This window comes from Octodon degus, unplaced genomic scaffold (assembly GCF_000260255.1).
Source record: "Octodon degus isolate 3935 unplaced genomic scaffold, OctDeg1.0 scaffold00329, whole genome shotgun sequence".
NCBI lineage: Eukaryota > Metazoa > Chordata > Mammalia > Rodentia > Octodontidae > Octodon > Octodon degus.
In genome coordinates, this window is record NW_004524905.1 from 66,766 (window position 1) to 83,799 (window position 17,034).

Below are 17,034 nucleotides of genomic sequence, written 5' to 3' on the forward strand. Positions count from 1 at the left end.
GTACAGCAATTAACCACTAAGAAGAATATATGCAGTGTATTATTTGTTGAAACTGTACTTCCGATTTGATTTGAAACTGTCTCATTGCTATCTGCTTATTAATAAAATTTTGAAAAAAAAAATCAATTGGCCAGGGGTATAGCTCAGCGGGGAAGCACTTGCTTGGCAAGCACAAGGTCTTGAGCTCAATCCCTGGTACAGCAAAAACCAACCAAACAAACAAAACAACCCAAAACACACACACACACACACACACACACACACACACACACACAAATCAGTGGTATCTATTTATTTTTAAAATGTATTTGGTTGTTGCAGGGTCTCATTTTGCAACTTGGACTAGTGGTGATCCTCCTGCTCCTCAGCCCTGGGATTACAGGTGTGCACCACCACGCCTGGACTCTGGCCAGCTCAGCCTGCCCTGGGGGCAGGACTGGCATGGAATGTGGTGCTGGGGATCAAACCACGATCCTTGCACTTGCCTAAGCTTGCCTAAACAGGTACTTCAGTCTGCTGAGCTATCTCACCAGCCCAGTGAGTGATATTTTTTAAATCACTGACAATACAACCAACCTTTGAATATAATGATCCACAAAGTCTTGTCAAAATAATCAATAGCTAGGGGCTGGGGAGACAGTGCAGTAGAATAAGCGCTTGCCTGGCAAGCTAAAGGCCCGGAGTTCAACCCCCAGTTCCACCAAAAAAACAAAAAACAAAACAAAAACACAGCTTTTATGATGCTCTTTCTGCCATGCAGGGTCCACACACAGCGAGCACAATGCCACCACCTCTTTTCTGTCTGTCCCCAGGGCTCATGGTTGAGAGGCAGCCAATGCCCTGGGAATAAGCCACACAACACGCTGCCCCTGTGCCGGTCTTTGGCCATACCTGCATCCCTCACACACAGACCAAGAGCCTCCGTGACATCAGGGGTCTGGACTGCTGACCCATGTGGAGAGGTTCAGCTAATGTCACAGGAACTGTGGAGCGCCACCTGGGGGACGTTCTCTGAAGGAGGAGCCATTGTCTCTGCTTTGGCTGAATATGGCCCTGTTTTTCTACTGATATATACAGGGCTAGCTAGGACTTTTCCTTATCTCTTCAATTAGTTCAGCCTCGGTGCAGTCTCTAAAGCAAGGGATGGTGCAGTGCCTCACCCCCTGTAGCTCCCAAATCAAACATGTGTGAACTGCTGGCCCTGGGGTCAGATGGAGAGCCATGCTCCATGCTCCAAGCTGTCGGGTGGGATGAGCCTCCAGATTAAGAGGCTGTGACTTCCCAGGGCACAAAAGATTGCACGTCTGAGCTGAGGCACTGACCCCAGAACCTCACAAGCTGCCTCCGCTGTGTCATGCAGACTACTCTTGCTGCATATCCTTCTCGCTGCATATTGCAGAGGTGAATGCAGGCCTCCTACCTAGCCCACCTCAGAGCACCCCCTACCTGCCACCATTCTCACAGCCACACACCCCAAGCTGCTCCCTCCTTCACAACTGAGTAACACCTGGGTTTGGCCCTGGGTTGAGGGCTTTGTTCTGGTTAGCTGTTGTCCTGGCTGGACTTAGGACTCCTTGGGTCCCCACCATTTGGGATATACTACTGTGGCTTTATTTATGCCGTGGGTTGCACCAGGAATGGTAGATTGGAATTAATTTGGCAGGATCCACTAACTTTTCCAAGGGATTACAAATAGAAACTTCCCGGTCCTTGTCAGGTCTCTATAAGGCACGATGCTGGCTAACTCGGTCCCTATAGTGAGCGCCACAAGTGTCACCTGTAAAGGGTTCTTAGTCCTGTTCTAATGTTCTCTCCAACCCACTCCCTCCTGCTGTCCCTGCTGCTTCTCCTCAGGACCCAGGTGCCCATTCCTTCTCCCTCTCACACCGGATCCTGCCAGGGCTCAGCCCTCGGGTCCCATCACCTCAGGCAAGACCTCTGCAGAGCCCTCGCTACAACCACACCCATCTGTCACCCTATCTTCTTACCCCATGTTGACTGTTCCCACAACCCGACAGAGCAGCACATCAAGAGATAGCAAACTTCATCTGTTGAGGGCCACACGGTAAACAGTTCAGACTTTGCAGGCTATACAATCACAGTCCCGACTGCTCTGTTTGATTATTGTCTTAGGAAAGCTACCACAGTACACATTCAAATGAGAGGATGTGGTTGTACTTCAATAAAACTTTATTTACAGAAGCAAGGGATGGGCCTGGTTTGCTGGGCCTGCTCTGTATAGCACGTTTACCTTTGTGATGGTGTCCACGCCTCCCATGAAGACAGAGACTCCCTCAGAGAAGGACCCTACTCTGTATTCTGTCTACGGCTACAGCTGCAAGTACATGGGAGTTGAACACAGGATGCCTTTGGCTCACAGAGGACTTTCTTTCATGAGACAGGGTCTTGCTATGTAGCCCACACTGGCTTCAACTTGTGATCCTCTTGCTTCAGCCTCCTGAATGCTGGGATTGCAGGCATGCACTGTCACCCCTGGCCTGCAAAAGGCACTTTCCGATTACCTTTGGATTTATTTATAATCATCAGGTTATGGGTATTTGAACCCGATATTCAAAGAGGACAGGAAAAGTAACACACAAAGGCCATACAATTTCCCTGGATTTTCATTGTGGTAGAAGAGACACTGCTGTTGAGCTGAAATAGCATTAAACTAACTTGAAATTAGATCATACAGAGAGACCCTTAATCATGAAGGGCTTGTTAATTTCCTTGTCCTACAGGAGAACCAAATGCAAACACGCTTAGACATGGTGTTGCCCTGAACTCCAGGGCTCAGTTGATTTTCCTGCTTTAGCCTCCCAAGTAGCTGGCTCTAATATGAGGTTCTGGTGTGGAATTCCCTTTCCTACCTTCTTCAGTGACAGGTCATGGTCCAAGTCGTTCCCTGAATCCTCCTCAGGCTCCTGCTGCTGCCTCAAGTCCTTCATCTTGATCAGCAGCTCCGCCTTGGGGGCCGATGTGCTGTAGTAGGTGGAATTGGTGGCCAGGGACACAGCCACTGGCACACTTGGTTCGTCTTTCCTGGGTAGAAAGGTCAGAACTTCATTTAGCTGTAAGTGTATACACAGATGCACCATTTAAACCTGCTCCCTGAGTTGTGACAAATGAAAGCTGGCCCCAGGAGGACACCAGCCAAGATCAGACCACCAAAGGAGGCAAAAAAATGTAGGTAACCCGGTTATAATGAAAAAAGTAACAAAACTTGCTGAATAGGTGCTCACAAAGTCTGTGTGAGTAGATTTTACTGTTTATTTCATATCACAGAGCAGGGGACTGAACTCAGGCCACACACAAGCTAGGTAAGCGCTCTCCCACGGGGCCATCACATTCCTAGCCAGAGTGGGGGCGATTTTGGTTTTGGTACCCAGAATCAAACTCAGGACTGAAGTGCTTGCCCGGCAGGCACTGGGCAGCTGAGCTCTATTTCTAGTCCTGGGCGTGTTTTTACCAAGTACAAAAATCTCAAGCAGAACCATCTCAAAATCTGTGCTGCAGAGGTGATAGCCCAGAGTACCTGTGGAGAGCTGGGAGTGTTCAGGAGAGCTGGGAGTGTCAAGGAGAGCTGGGAGTGTCAAGGATGAGGGGAAGGAAGAACAGGATGTAGGTGACACTATAGATGCTGACCCTTTTACAAGCACTCTCCTTGGTTCCCCTAGAGCCCAGCTTAGATCTGTCCTTGTTTCTCCTCTGCTGTCTTTCAGTGGGAGGCACTACCATTCCACCCCAGTGATACTTGTGGTGACAGAGAACATGAAAGGGACAGGAAAGATGTCACTGCACTCCTGTGTTGGTCAAATGAATGCTGTGTATGAGACTAACTAAACCAACGTATTCACAGAGAGGGCAATACATCATTTTCCCCCCCAACAAACTGGCCTGCGGTTTCCCTGTGGCAATAGGTAAATGTGGGCCTATGGACTAAGTCTCCCATCCTTGGTGCAGATGAGACTTCCAGGGACCACCACACCTTCTCTGGGTCCTTTCTACCTCAGGTTTGTTTCTTTGTTGTTGCTGTGCAATGTATTTGGTACAGGGTCTCCCTACGCAGCTCAGACTCGTAGTGATCCTGTGTTCAACCTCCCCAGCTCTGGGATTACAGGCGTGCGCCACCATGCCCCGGTCTTGTTTCTTGGTTTTTAAAACAGGCTGAGAGCATTACCTGGTCTCTTCCCATGACAGATAAGGAGCTTTCCTCCTGGTGGGATGGCCCTGGGGCAGTCAGTGGCCTCCCCAAAAGCCTGTCTTAGTGGAAGGGACACTGCAGGCATCGTGCTGATCAGGCTGGCTGAGGACTTTAGGTGCTGCACAGGTTTTCCTGCCTTCGCCACGCCCTACATGGGCACGCCTGCAGCCCTGCCTCTCTCTAGTGATACCTGCAGAGAAGTCACAAGAACTGGGGGCTCCTATGAAGACCTGTCTCAGCCTGAGACAGCAATCAAGGAAAGCCACAGACAGATCTGCCCTCCTCCTCCCTTTTGAATCTTAAGAAATGTGGGCAGAATCACAAACCCATTGGGGGGCAGCATTTACTCACTTCTCCTCTGCAGTCCTGGGAGAGGAGATTTTGGGGAGCAGCTTCCTCCGCTGCTGAGCCTCCTCCAGGAGATGCTCGTCTTTGGGGAAGATTCCTTCCATGAGGTCCATGGTGGTCTTGATTTTGACACTGGGATCCAGGATGTCGGCCAAGGACTTATCTTTGCCCACGATCTCCCTGGCTAGCTCCTCGGACTTCAAGTCCTCTGCACTCTTCTCTTTGGTCTTGGAGTAGCTAAGCCCTGGGGGGGAGGCACAGATGTCCTGTGCAGGGGTTGTGGGGGGCCCCGGAGGCTGGGGCGCAGGTGGCTGGGCTCTTGGCAGGGCCTCGGCCTCAGCACCGTGCCTCGTGTACACACAGAAGCGGGAGTAGCTCTGCTCAGATGTGCTCAGCGTCTTGATCTGGTCGCGCTCCAGCCCGCTGGGCAGTGCAGGCAGCTCGGCCAGGTGTGCCAGGCTCTGGCGGCTCTCCTTCTCGGGCTGGCTCTCTGAGTGCACGATCTTGATGGGCACCATCTTCACCGTGGTGTTGTTGTCCATCACCCGCTCAATTCTGGAAGAAAAGTGCCAGTCTCCAAAACAGTCCTGCCTGGGCCCATGCAAGCAGCAAGTGCCTGCTGCGGGTCCCACACACTACAAGGGTTGCCAAGGTATGCCCACAAGAGCCCTCCTGTGGTCTTTAGCCTCAAGGAGCACACAGCTACTGACTTGGGGGCAAGAGCTGCGTGACTGAGTGACAGGTTTCACGCGGTTCATGTTTACTTGTTTTTATCCCAACCATAATGCAGACAGTGACAAATTCTACCCAGTTAAACTTTCCTGGTAGGACAGACTTGCAGTGAGGTCTGGGCAAGCCCTGAAGGGCTGGCTGAATGCCCCTACCCGTAGAGACGCTTCCTGAGTGCCTTTGCACCGATGCCGTGCCAATGACAGGATCCTGCAATATTAGGGAACTCACCAGCTCTGCGTCTCGGTCATGCACATGTTAAAAAAGACACCTGTTTCCCTTTTAAAGAGACAGGTCTTGCTGGGTGTGGCTGCACATACCTGTAATCCCAGCACTCAAGACGCTGAGGCAGGAGGATCACAAGTGTGGAGGTCTACCTGAGCAGCTCTCCTTGAAAGAAGGGCAACTGTCCACTTCGACTGAGCCTAACCCTGTTTCCTTGTATTGCTATGTACAGAGCTGGCTAGGATTTCTCTTTATCTTTTCAATTGGCCTTAAGCAACGTATACTGGTCTAGCTGAGGTGGTTGTCTTTGAAGGTGGCATGTGTGTTTCCCTGGTAACCTACACCTACTGCTCTTTAATGTGTGCCAGGTCGAGACAAGACGAAGAGCCAGTGCTCTGCGCTGCCAGCTGGGATCCAGCCTCGAGACACAGGCTATGACTTCCTGGGGCTTCAAAGATTACATCAAAACTGAAGCACCAGACCCCTGAAACATTAGATATTATGTCAATAGGATAATGCAGATTACTCTGCATATCCTCTCTGCATATGGCAGAGGTAAATGTAGGCCACCCACCTAGCTCAGCTCACAGTAGTCACCTACTTCCCACAATTCTTGGTCATTCCTCCTCAAGCCACTCCTCCACTGAATAAAACCTGGGTGCAGCCAGTCTCTTGGTTCCAGAAAGCCATCTTCGTGGTTGGACTTAGGGCCCCTTGGCACCCCAATAATGATAAATATGTTTTAGTGTCTTTCCTTTCACTGTGGGCTGCACTGGGAGTGGTAGATTGTAATTAACTTGGTGGGGTTCCAAATATGTATCTTTGGGATTACAAATATTGACTTCTTGGACCAAAACGAGTATCTGGTGGGGACTCCTACAATTGGTGCTCAATGTGGCCAGATAGCACGACCTTCTCAACACAATGACCACTAACCAAAATCACAGGCAAGCAATCCACTGGACCTTGCATGACCAATTTAGAGGTAAGCGGAACATTTTACTATTTATAGGAATCTATTTGTCAAAGGTAACAACAGGGTCAGTCTCAGTCAAAATGGAGACAATCGCTCTTCTTTCAAGGGGAGCTGCTCAGGTGGTCCTCCACAACAAGTTCGAGGCCAGCCTGGGCTATACACTGAACTTAAGACTACTACTACATACTGAGACCCTGTCTCAAAAAATAACACGATTCCTGGTGAAAGGGGTCAAGGAGGCATCTGATGCAGTTGGAAGGAAGTGAGAAAAATGAAGAGATACTGCCCAGTGAACATCATGACACCTGGCCTCAGACAACTCCAGTACAATGGGGTTGGCTGGGGCTGTCAGGACTGGCTGTTTGCCTGGGACAACAGCACCACCTGCTGGTCTCAGAAGGGGAAAATAGTTAAGTCCAAACAGGAACGGGAGAAAAGAGCCAGTGTTGTGTGGGGCAAGGGAAGCTACAGCAAAGAGCTAATGATACCATCCCTGAACTGGGCTTTCAGCTCAGCCACATAGCACCGACTTGACAAGCGCAAGGTCATGAGTTTGATTCCTGGTTACAAAAAAAAAAAAAAAAAAAAAAAAAAAGCATTTCTTTCTATGTGAAATGCTGGTTTCCACCCCTTAACTGGATCACTTAGAGGGCTACAGGATGGCTCTAACTCCTCATCAGGCTGTGGTGCAGTGCTCACATGAAACAATTTTCTACTTTCTTCCCTCCTTGGAGATACATTAAGAGCTGATATGTTTTGCCAGGGAATTCTGATACAATTGATGAAACTCTTTCCTCTAGAATAACTTTTTAAAATTCTGGAAAATCTTGTTTAGATTTATTGAACTCAAAAAAGCCAAACCCTGCAAGGGCATCTTAGCCAAGCAAGAATAAACAAATAATTAAAAGCCTCTATGTTCACTTCTTTCTGTACTTAGAAAACCTGGTCATCTATTACTATAAACCCAGCTTCAGTTTTTATCCTTCCTCTCTTGCAGAGAAATTTGATTTCTGTTGAAGGAGAGCATAACTGAAAAAAATCAAGTAACCAAAACAAATCTTCCAGTGGTTAACATATATCCTCTAGCAGGGTACCTTTGTCTGTCTGTCTGTCCATCCGTGCATGTGTCTGTCCATCTGTCTGTTTGTGCATCTGTTTGTCTGTCTACTCATCTGTCTGTCTCTGTGTCTTTCCATCTTTCTGTCCATCCGTCCATCCATCCAGCCTCCCTCCGTGGTTCTGGGGATGGAATCCTGGGCTATGCATATGACAGGCAAGCAGTCCCCCGCTGAGCTATGTCCCCAGCCTTTCCTGGTCATCTCTAAACACCAACTGATCTCTTACCTTAAAAAACAGTCAACATGGGGCCGGAGAGATAGCTCTATAGAATAAGCACTTGCCTGGCAAGCGCAAGGGCCGGAGTTCAATCCCCGGTTCCGCAAAAAAAAAAAAAAAAAAAAAAGTCAACCCTTCCACTCTTCAACATCTGACAAAGAGTAAAGTATAGATTAACCCTTACTGGTTCCAGATCACCAATTCATAATTAGAAAACAGGACTGCAGGGAGGGAGGAGGAGGGCCCTGCCTCCCTGGCCCACTGCAAGGGGACACAACTCCTCCCAGAGCACAAGCCTCCCACAGCTCAGTGCTGCCATCTGTGGCCCTGCCTGCTATTCTGGTTCTCCCAAGCTGTACTGTGCCAATGAACGCTAACGATAATCCTGTGCAATGGGGCCTCGTCTGCTCTCTGCTCCCACACAGTCCCCGATACTGAAACACAAACGTATCGAAGAACGCTTCTGAGAGCAATCAAGCCTCTAGCTTTTGCAAGGCACAGTGCCTCGTTCCTGTAATCCTAGCATTCAGAAGGCTGAGGCAGGAGAGTTTGAGACCAGCCCAAGCTACACAGGGAATTCAAGGGCTGCCTAGGATGAAAAAAGAAGGAAAAGGGGAGGGGGAAAAGACTGACAGACAGGGAAGGGAGGAGGTAAGCCCTTGGCCACAGGTGGTGTGGAGGTTACACGTGACCCTGAGATCCGTGTACATGACTTCGAGAGGAGTGGCAGGATTCTGTCAGTAAGAGACTTCCCCTTATCCAAACACACTGTGATGGGCTCCAGGCCAGCCTTAAACTCAGTCTGTAACCTAGGCTGGCCTCAAACTTTCAAACCTCCTGCATCAGATCACAGGCATCCACCTGCATGCCAACTCCAGCTCACTTTCAACTTTGTTAAAAGCAGGGGGAGCCGGGGGTGGTGGCACATGCCCATTATTCCAGCACTCGGGAGGCTGAGGCAGGAAGATCTTCGGGAGTCTGAGTCCAGCCTGGGCTATAAAGTGAGTTCGAGGCCAGCCTGAACTATATTGTGAGGCAAAGCAAGAAAAAATAACACAAAACAAAAAGGAATATGACAACACTGTAAATACCAACTTCACCTAAAGATGTTACACTTAGGACAGACCTGACTAGGATCATAATACAAAACGATCTAAAAATCGCCACACCCAGGTCTGCAGATGCCTGTGGGCATCACTGATATAAATGCATCCAGCTCAAGAAAAAGGGCCAGTCACCCTCGGCAGACGAGGGCAACCCCGACTTCGAGCTCCAGCTGATCCTGACACTCATGCTTTTCCAGGATCAGTGTCGAACTCAGTGACCTCGGCAAGGCCTGGTACCAGCCACAGACCACCTAGGGGCAGTGCGCGAAATACAATACCGTGCCTGCAGAAATGGAGTGTGCAGGACGCCCCGAGCGGGACAATACCTTGTTGAATGTTCATCGTGGATGAGCAGCGGAGGCTTGTCTGTCAGCTTCTGGGGGGCAAACTGAGGCGAGGGGGAGCGAGAGGTTTCCATGGTGGATGCCTGCAGGCGCTGGAACTTGGAAGAGGGCGGGGCTTCTGGCCGAGGACACAGCGTGTCCTCTTTCACATGCTGGCCGTCACGCTCGCAGGTGGTGGCCTTCGGGATCTCTGGGGGTTGGGTACTGCTGAACACAGCGGGGCTATGGAGCAGGGACAGGCAGGTCACGGCAGCATTCAGAGAGCCAGGTGGCAGGACAGCCGGGTGAGTGTCTTCAGGTGCCACTTCCAGAGCTCTGTGCCTCCGGGGCTCACGTTTGGGCGGTGGAGGCCTCTGTGGGGCTGGTTTCTTTGGGGGTGCGGCGAGGCTCACTGGACATGAGTCTTGTCCCTGAACTGGCAGGGGCGAGGGGGCACGCTGTGCTTGTGGTCCCAAGTCTGCAGGTGTGTTCTCCTCTGAGTACCTATAATCTCGGGGCAGGGTTCCTGCTCGACTCCGTCCTGCCTGTGGCAGCTCGGGGGCTTCCTGAGTCGTGGCTGTGCCAGACACCGTGGATGGGGGCCGGGTGCTCTGCTTTGGCGGGTCCTGCTGTGCTGCTGGACTGGCCTCAGGCCCTTGGGCATCTGCTTGTCTAGAGGAAGAAGGAATAATAGTCAGCCACAGGTTCCACAAGATACCTCGTCCCTGCGTGGGACTAGATCCACATCTTTGTTATACTTTTTGCTGTTTGAGACAGGGTCTCGCGATGCAGTTTGCACTGGCCTTGAGCTCAGTTTGTGGCCAAGACTGGTCTCAAGCTCTGGAAGATCCTCCTCCTGCCTCAGCGTCCTGAGCACTGGGATTACAGGCATGCACCACCCCACCCAGCCAGTCCACATCTCGACAGTCCCTCTGATTCGCTTGAGGGAGTTAAAACCATATATGCTTCCACAGACCTGTCTCCACAATGAAAGGCAGCATTCCAAACACACATCAGACAATAGGACACTACATGTGGTGCTGTACATGAATCAAGACACACGTGCCCACACATCAGATACAGTATACACACATACACATCCATAGTCTTTTATTTTAAAAAACTGCACTAAATTGTAGAAAACAAGGTGGAAATGTATAGCTCTACTCAGAACTATTTAGTTCAATTTGCAGTACTTTCATATTGCTTCTAGGAAACCAGTGTATATACTGGGGTACATTTTCTTCAGATGGTGTAGAAATCAACACAGTCATAAATCTTTGAAATCCAACAGTGCAGCTGGGGATGTAGCTGAGTGGTACAGTGCCTGCCTGGCAAAAGACAGGCCCTGGGTTCGATTCCTAGGACCAAAAATATAAATAAATAAAAACAAATCTACTGGAATGTTATGACTTAGAAGTCAGTTATGACTTGTGAATCTTCTCAACATCTTACCACACTACATACATGTGCCTCCTCACACGTGCAGGCTTCATATGTGTGCTTATCCATGCCACTGCTTACATGCAAGGGCTCTACCTACGAAATCTGCACAAGTCAACCTGCTGTGCCTTTGCCTGTACAGTGGTCCCTCACTGATTGTGGGAGTTACATTCCAGATACCCCCACGTAAGTGAAAATCAGCATAATGACGATATATTTATTTTAGTGTGTGTGTGTGTGTGTGTGTGTGTATGTGTGTGTGTGTTTAAGGCTTTACAAACCCTTCCCGCACTCTTATAAACCTTTGCCACACTTTTAGAAACATGTTCAATGTTCTTAACCATTTTCTAAACCAGAAACTTAGTAATTTTAACAACATACCTATAATGAACAGTACCACAAAATCCTGTGATACAGTGAAAAATCCACGATAAATAATTTAGATTAGTATTTTTTGAAAACCTGCAAAACAGTGAGTCCTTGAAAATCGAACTGCGAAATAGCGAGGGATTGCTGTACACTATTTCCTGCAGCCCAAAAGGTAACAAAATAAGCCTCCAATTTAAGGCAAGTGCTTTTAGTTTTTAGAAAATGACATATGAGCACTCGAGTACCCAGGAGATAAACACAGTACCAGGAAAAGACACCACCTGTTCGGTAAGAGGCAGAACAGAGGGGGCCCAGTGCCGTGGTTTGTGTCTGGATGTCCCACACTCACACAGCCGTAGGGTGGACTTCTAGTTTTTGACTGATCCATTATCTAATGCTGCGATTATGAGCGTTAGTGCCACATCTGCCCTGCAGAGGGTGGCCGGCATACGGGGGGAAGACAGGCTTGTTCTCTGCTGCTCCTTCCAGTTTGCTCTTTCTGCTTTGGCTTCTTTCCATTAACTACAACCCTCTGCCATGTGCCACTCTGCCTGGGAGCCAGCCGACTGAAACCTACACAACCTGTGAGCTAAATAAACCTTTCCTTCCTTAATTCGGGGTGTCAGGTATTTCTGTTTCAGCAATGGGAGAAAAGTAACCAAGTCACTCAGTTAGACCCAGCCCTGGGGAGTCTCGCTCCAGGACTGGCCAGAGGCCTAGCAGATACACCTGCCTCTGAACGCATGCCTTGGCACCATCTGGAGATGATATGTGGGGGTCTCAGTGCTACAGACGTGGTATGCAACACTGGGAACGGGTGCCTGGCGGATGCCGGTCTTTGCTCCGGTGCAGGAGGTTAGGGGGTAATCCCCTCCAGGGTCACGGATGCACTGGCACGGAACAAACCTAGGCCTGGTCCCAAGTGTTCTTACATCTCTATAGCAGAGAGGGAGACAGGCAGTAGCATCCTAAAGCCAGATACCGAAGTCCTCAACATCTGGAAGAAGACAGAGGAGCTCAACAGGCTGTAATGCCAGGGATACAGCTCAGTAGCGTAAGTATCTGTCTGGCAAGCCACGGTCCTGAGTTCAACCCCCATACGACAAACAAAACAAACAAGTAAGCAAACAAAAAACAAGCTGCAACTATACTATTAGCGATAGTACAACTAGAAAGGACACAACTGGGATGGCTCAGTTCTCTGTCAATCAAATTATGAAGGACCCAAACGGTGACAGGCACCTCAGGCAGGACACATGTTTTCAAATGCAGAAGCCTCTATCCCATTCCTTGTCTCCCTCGTCCCCTGTGCCACTTCTCTCCACGCTAGTGCCATTTTTTTCATTTCTCCCAGGCACAAACCCACTCACCAAGAGCACCTTGCCCTGTTCACTTCAATAAATGTAACCACGCCTTTTCTTCACTCCTTTCTTTATTGTGTGCATGACTTGCAATTCTTTGCTTATAGTGCTCAAGGATTGGGAATATGTTTCCCAGGAACCCATCACGTACTTTATCAAAACCACCAGATAAAAGAGCTTACTCCAACTCACAAGAGTTTGATTTCATGTGGGATCAAGTGGATACCTATGGAAATATCTAGCTTGAAGTTTTTTTCCAGACAACTCAAATGCAGCAAAGGATGGCTTAGAGGACAAAACTCAGTTGAGCAGCTGCCTAGCCACAGAACAAAGGAGGATATCAGTACACTGTCAAACGGAGAACAGATTCTGAGAAGGGCTAACTCATGGAGATGTTTCCACACTGTACCTCTTTTCTTTTTTCTTTTTTTGGCGGAACTGGGGATTGAACTCAGACCCTCGCGCTTGCCAAGGAAGCGCTTATCACTGAGCCATCTTCCCCGCTCTTTACCTCTTTTCAAAATGTGGAAGTGTAGGGCCAGGGAAATAGCTCAGTGGCATAAGCGTCTGCCTGGCAAGTGCAAGGTCCTGAGTCTAATACCTGGTACCCTGGTACCCTGGCACAGCAAAAAAAAAAAAAAAAAAAAGAAAGAAAGAAAGGAAGGAAGAGGAGGTGTGCCTGAATTGTTTTTCTTCTATTAAATCTAGCATCTACAGATACTTCTACACACCATTTTAACAGAAATTCAAATGAACTGCAATCTGGGGTAAAATCAAGTATCTCGGTTTACCTGGAGACATACAAGACTTGAAAGGAGTGACAAATGGGAATCCGGGGTACTGCTGGGCTCACAGTCTGATCTGTATCTAACAGACTCCAAGAGAGAGCCGTGCAGATGTGGACAGTGAGTATGTATGGGCACATGCATGTAGATATACTTTCAGATGGAGAGGAATGTTGGGCATGTGTACAGATATATATACTGGCTGACTGTGTTGTGCATGTTTAGATGTGTGCAAATGTATGCTCCATGTGCGCCTGTGCCGTATACGTGTACACCCAGGCCTGCATTCTGGTGTCTGTGCACAGTGTACACAGAACAACAGAGCTGAGGAAATCACTCCCTTCCACCTATTTAAGTTGGAGCAGCACCCTCAGGTCATTCTTCCTTACACCATCCTAAGAGAGGCAGAGAATAACCTAACAATAACACAGGAGATCCCTGCTACTCTAGGCGAGAGTGTGGTGGTAGATCCCCAGGCTTGACCTTTAATCACCTTCTCCCTACTCAAATCTCATTGAGGGTTCATGAATAGGCACTGTATCTCATGAATATAATTAAGGGCAGAGTAAATTCTGGGACAGATATGCATATGGACAGTGCTTGAGATGACACAGTACCGTGCTGCGATTATGTCTAGGCCTATATCTCTGCTTCTATGGATACCCTTTGCTGTACTTTTATTTTTTATATTGAGGATCAAACTCAGGACTTTGCACTTTCCAGGCAGGCATTTAGGCCACTGAGCTATCTCCCTGACCCTGCACTTTTAAGAATTAAAAAAAAACAAAACAAAACAAAAACTTAACAGCAGGTCCAAAGATAGAGAAAGCAAGAAAAGGAGTAACTTAAGGATTTTGTGTATCTACCAAGTGCCTGGGTGGGGAGGGAAGCCAAACAAAGGCAGCTGTATCCAGCCAGGGTCCTGGCAATTAATATTCAGGTTGGCGCCCTCATTCATTCTCATGCAAAACACTCCATTGACAGGTTACCCGGGAGAGAACTGCAGCTGGGGGTGGGAGAGGTGAGAGAGGCAAGCAGGCTCCAGGCTGCAGAGGTTCCGGAAGCCTGCCTGGCCAGCGCAGCCCTAGCCACTCTCCTCACAGCACTGGCTGTGGCTGCAGGACTCAGGTGCTAAAGGGTCCGTCAAAGGACTACAAGGCCAAGCAAAAAGCACCTGAAGAGGGCCAGCCCTTCACGAGGGCTGCCTTTGATGCCTTCAACAGAAACCACTGCCAGAGGGAACTGCCAAACACTCCTGAAAATCCATCACCATTGCTATTATTCAAATCAATGTTTCTAATCTTGCTATGAGGGGGCCAGCTCCACGTCCAAGGCCAGCTTTCTGTGTATCAGAGGTGACTGTTTTACTTTGACTCCATCTGTTCCCCACACTGTCTCTGGAGACCCTGGACTCATTTTTCTGGGTCTCCTTCCTGCGGCCACAACTGGCTCAGCTGGTTCCACACCACGGAGGCTGTCAGCCCAGCTCAGCTCTCTCCATCTTCCAAGCTGTGCCCCTCCGGGCTGAAGTATCTCAGCAGACAGCGTGGTAGGTGCCCAGCTATTACTCCACCCTCACCTGCAGCACAGAGACGCACCTCTCGCTGGACAACACCATCTGCTCTGTATTGAACATTAAGGGGAAAAGCTGCATTTTTTTTTTCTTCAAGACACAAGTGGCCACATCTTGCTCAGTGAAACTTGTGTGCACACACTCCCAACAGGATTAAACACTTCTGGACTGCCACAACACTGCTAATTAACTCATCGTTGCTTGCAAACAGGGTCTACAATTCCCTTCACCAATAAGGACCAGGACCAGGGAACTGTCAGTCTTTTGGATGACTTAAGGAAGATTGTCACAGGCCCTTCTCTTCCAACCTACGACAGGATCTCAGCTGCTGTTGGTCCACTGCAGATGTTTATGAACTCTGGTACTTGAGGGCTCTATCTAGCTCTGTCAACTGGGGGCTCCATGGAGCAGGCACTTCCAATCATGATCCACAGCCTACCAGCCTCTGACATATGGCCTGCCCGCGTGCCTTAGGAAGCTTCTGTCCTCACTGGTACAACCTGCACCAGCTGCTCCAACGTGGTGTGACTAGGGGAGGCAGAGACACAGAAAGTCCATAGGCGAGGAGCTCTGTGGCACTCCAATGAGCTAGACACTGTGCTAAGCACCTAGGACAAGAGGGCCTGTTTCTGGTGCAGCTGGTCCAGCTGCGACATCACCCTACACAACCTCTTTCCCAAACATAACATGTCACACTTGAGACAGAATATCCAGGCCTTGCTGTTGGGAAGGGCATCCCAAGGCAGGCCAGCCCAGCAGGTTAGAGGTGACTGTAGGTGTCAACAGAAAATAATATTGAGGCATCTCCTCCTTTCAACTAGATCCGTGCCAAGTGCTCACTGGCACACCATACACCAACTCACTATCCACCTGCATACTGTCCAGAGCAGCAACAGACAAGGGCATTTCTGAATCTTATGCTGGCCCAAGAATCATCCTTGAGAATTCCTGACCTACACTATTATCACAGAGCAGGATTATCTCCCTGGACAGCTGGGGTGGGACCCAGAGTGGCTGCCTTCCAAACAGTGAGACTTCCACCAACAGGGACATTCGCAGAGCTCACAAGTCACCTTGTGTTCAACACTGCAAACACAGCTTTAGCATTTACAAAGCACACCATTAGCTGGGAGTATAAGTAAACAGAATTGAGTTTGTAAAGCATGGAATTGACTATCAGCAATCAAAGACAGCTTGTGTGTGAGTCAGAGTCACAGGGAGGGCTGGTACTCAGGTGCTCAGTGATGCCCCTAGGTCTCTGGACAGAAGCCAGATGGCGGGGAGGTGAAGATCCCCACCCCGCTCCATGGACAAGGCTCCCAAATGTGCCCCTGGTGTCGCCACAGTCCTTCCTATACCTGGGCAATTTCTAGCATATCTCTTTCCTTGGTCAAGCATGGGCAAGAGGCTCTTCTGCCAACACAGTAGCCACAGATTCCAAGTAAAGTGGGAAAAGGGGATAGTTGGGTAAAGCTCCAGACCCTGAGAGCACCAATCAGCCCACAAAGCAGCGGGAATCAACCAAGCAATCGGTTGATCCATCCATCCATAAATCAGTAGGCAAGAACATGTCAGAACATGTAAACAATGTGAACATCTCAACATCTCACTTTCTTCTCAGCAATACTAATCTACCAGAGGATTCCCGAGGCCACGAGCCACAGCAGCACAGGGGCTGTCTGACTGTGCTTTGCAGTCGTGGAAATAATACATGTTGACCGCTCTCCTCTGAAATGTTTAGCACCACAAGTCGTTTAGATTTTGTAATACTTGCATATACATAATAAGGTTATCTTGGGGACAGGGCCCAAGTCTAATCACAAAATCCATTTGTACACACTTGCCTAGCATGCATGACACCGTGGCTTTCACGTTCAGCAACACACACACACACACACACACTCTTACACTTTGGAGCATTTCAGATTTTTGGATTAGGGATGATCAATCTGCATTTGCTGAGTGAAAAAACACGTGCTAATGACAACAAAGGACACAGTTGTTCACACAAATTTTTATCAGACTCTCTGGCCTCCTATGTAACTCCCCTTCTTTTTGTGCAGGTCTCACTATGCAGCTTGGTCTGGTAGTGATCCTCCTGATTTCTGCCTCTCTAGTGCTGGGATTACAGGTGTGCGCCACCATGCCTGGACTCCATTGCTGGCTCAGTGAACCTGGGAGTGGGGTCAGCTCGGCATGCCGTGCCAGGGATTGAACCCTGGCCCCTGCACTTACTATAACGCTCTTCCAGAAAGAA

The 17,034-nt window shown here is 49.1% G+C and overlaps 1 protein-coding gene across 4 annotated transcripts in view; it reads right to left on the reverse strand.

The window, feature by feature from the left end:
- Shroom2 (shroom family member 2) overlaps positions 1 to 17,034 on the reverse strand; it is a 173,411-nt gene that overhangs the window by 13,872 nt on the left and 142,505 nt on the right. For 3 of the 4 annotated variants that reach the window (XM_023708089.1, XM_023708090.1, XM_004647821.2), the window contains exons 6-8: positions 9,250 to 9,918; positions 4,556 to 5,107; positions 2,871 to 3,042 (exon numbers count right to left, since the gene is read on the reverse strand). In XM_023708089.1, coding sequence (XP_023563857.1) covers positions 2,871 to 3,042; positions 4,556 to 5,107; positions 9,250 to 9,918 — 1,393 coding nt within the window. The remainder of the gene's footprint in view (positions 1 to 2,870; positions 3,043 to 4,555; positions 5,108 to 9,249; positions 9,919 to 17,034) is intronic. The other variant, XM_023708092.1, reaches the window with a different exon arrangement.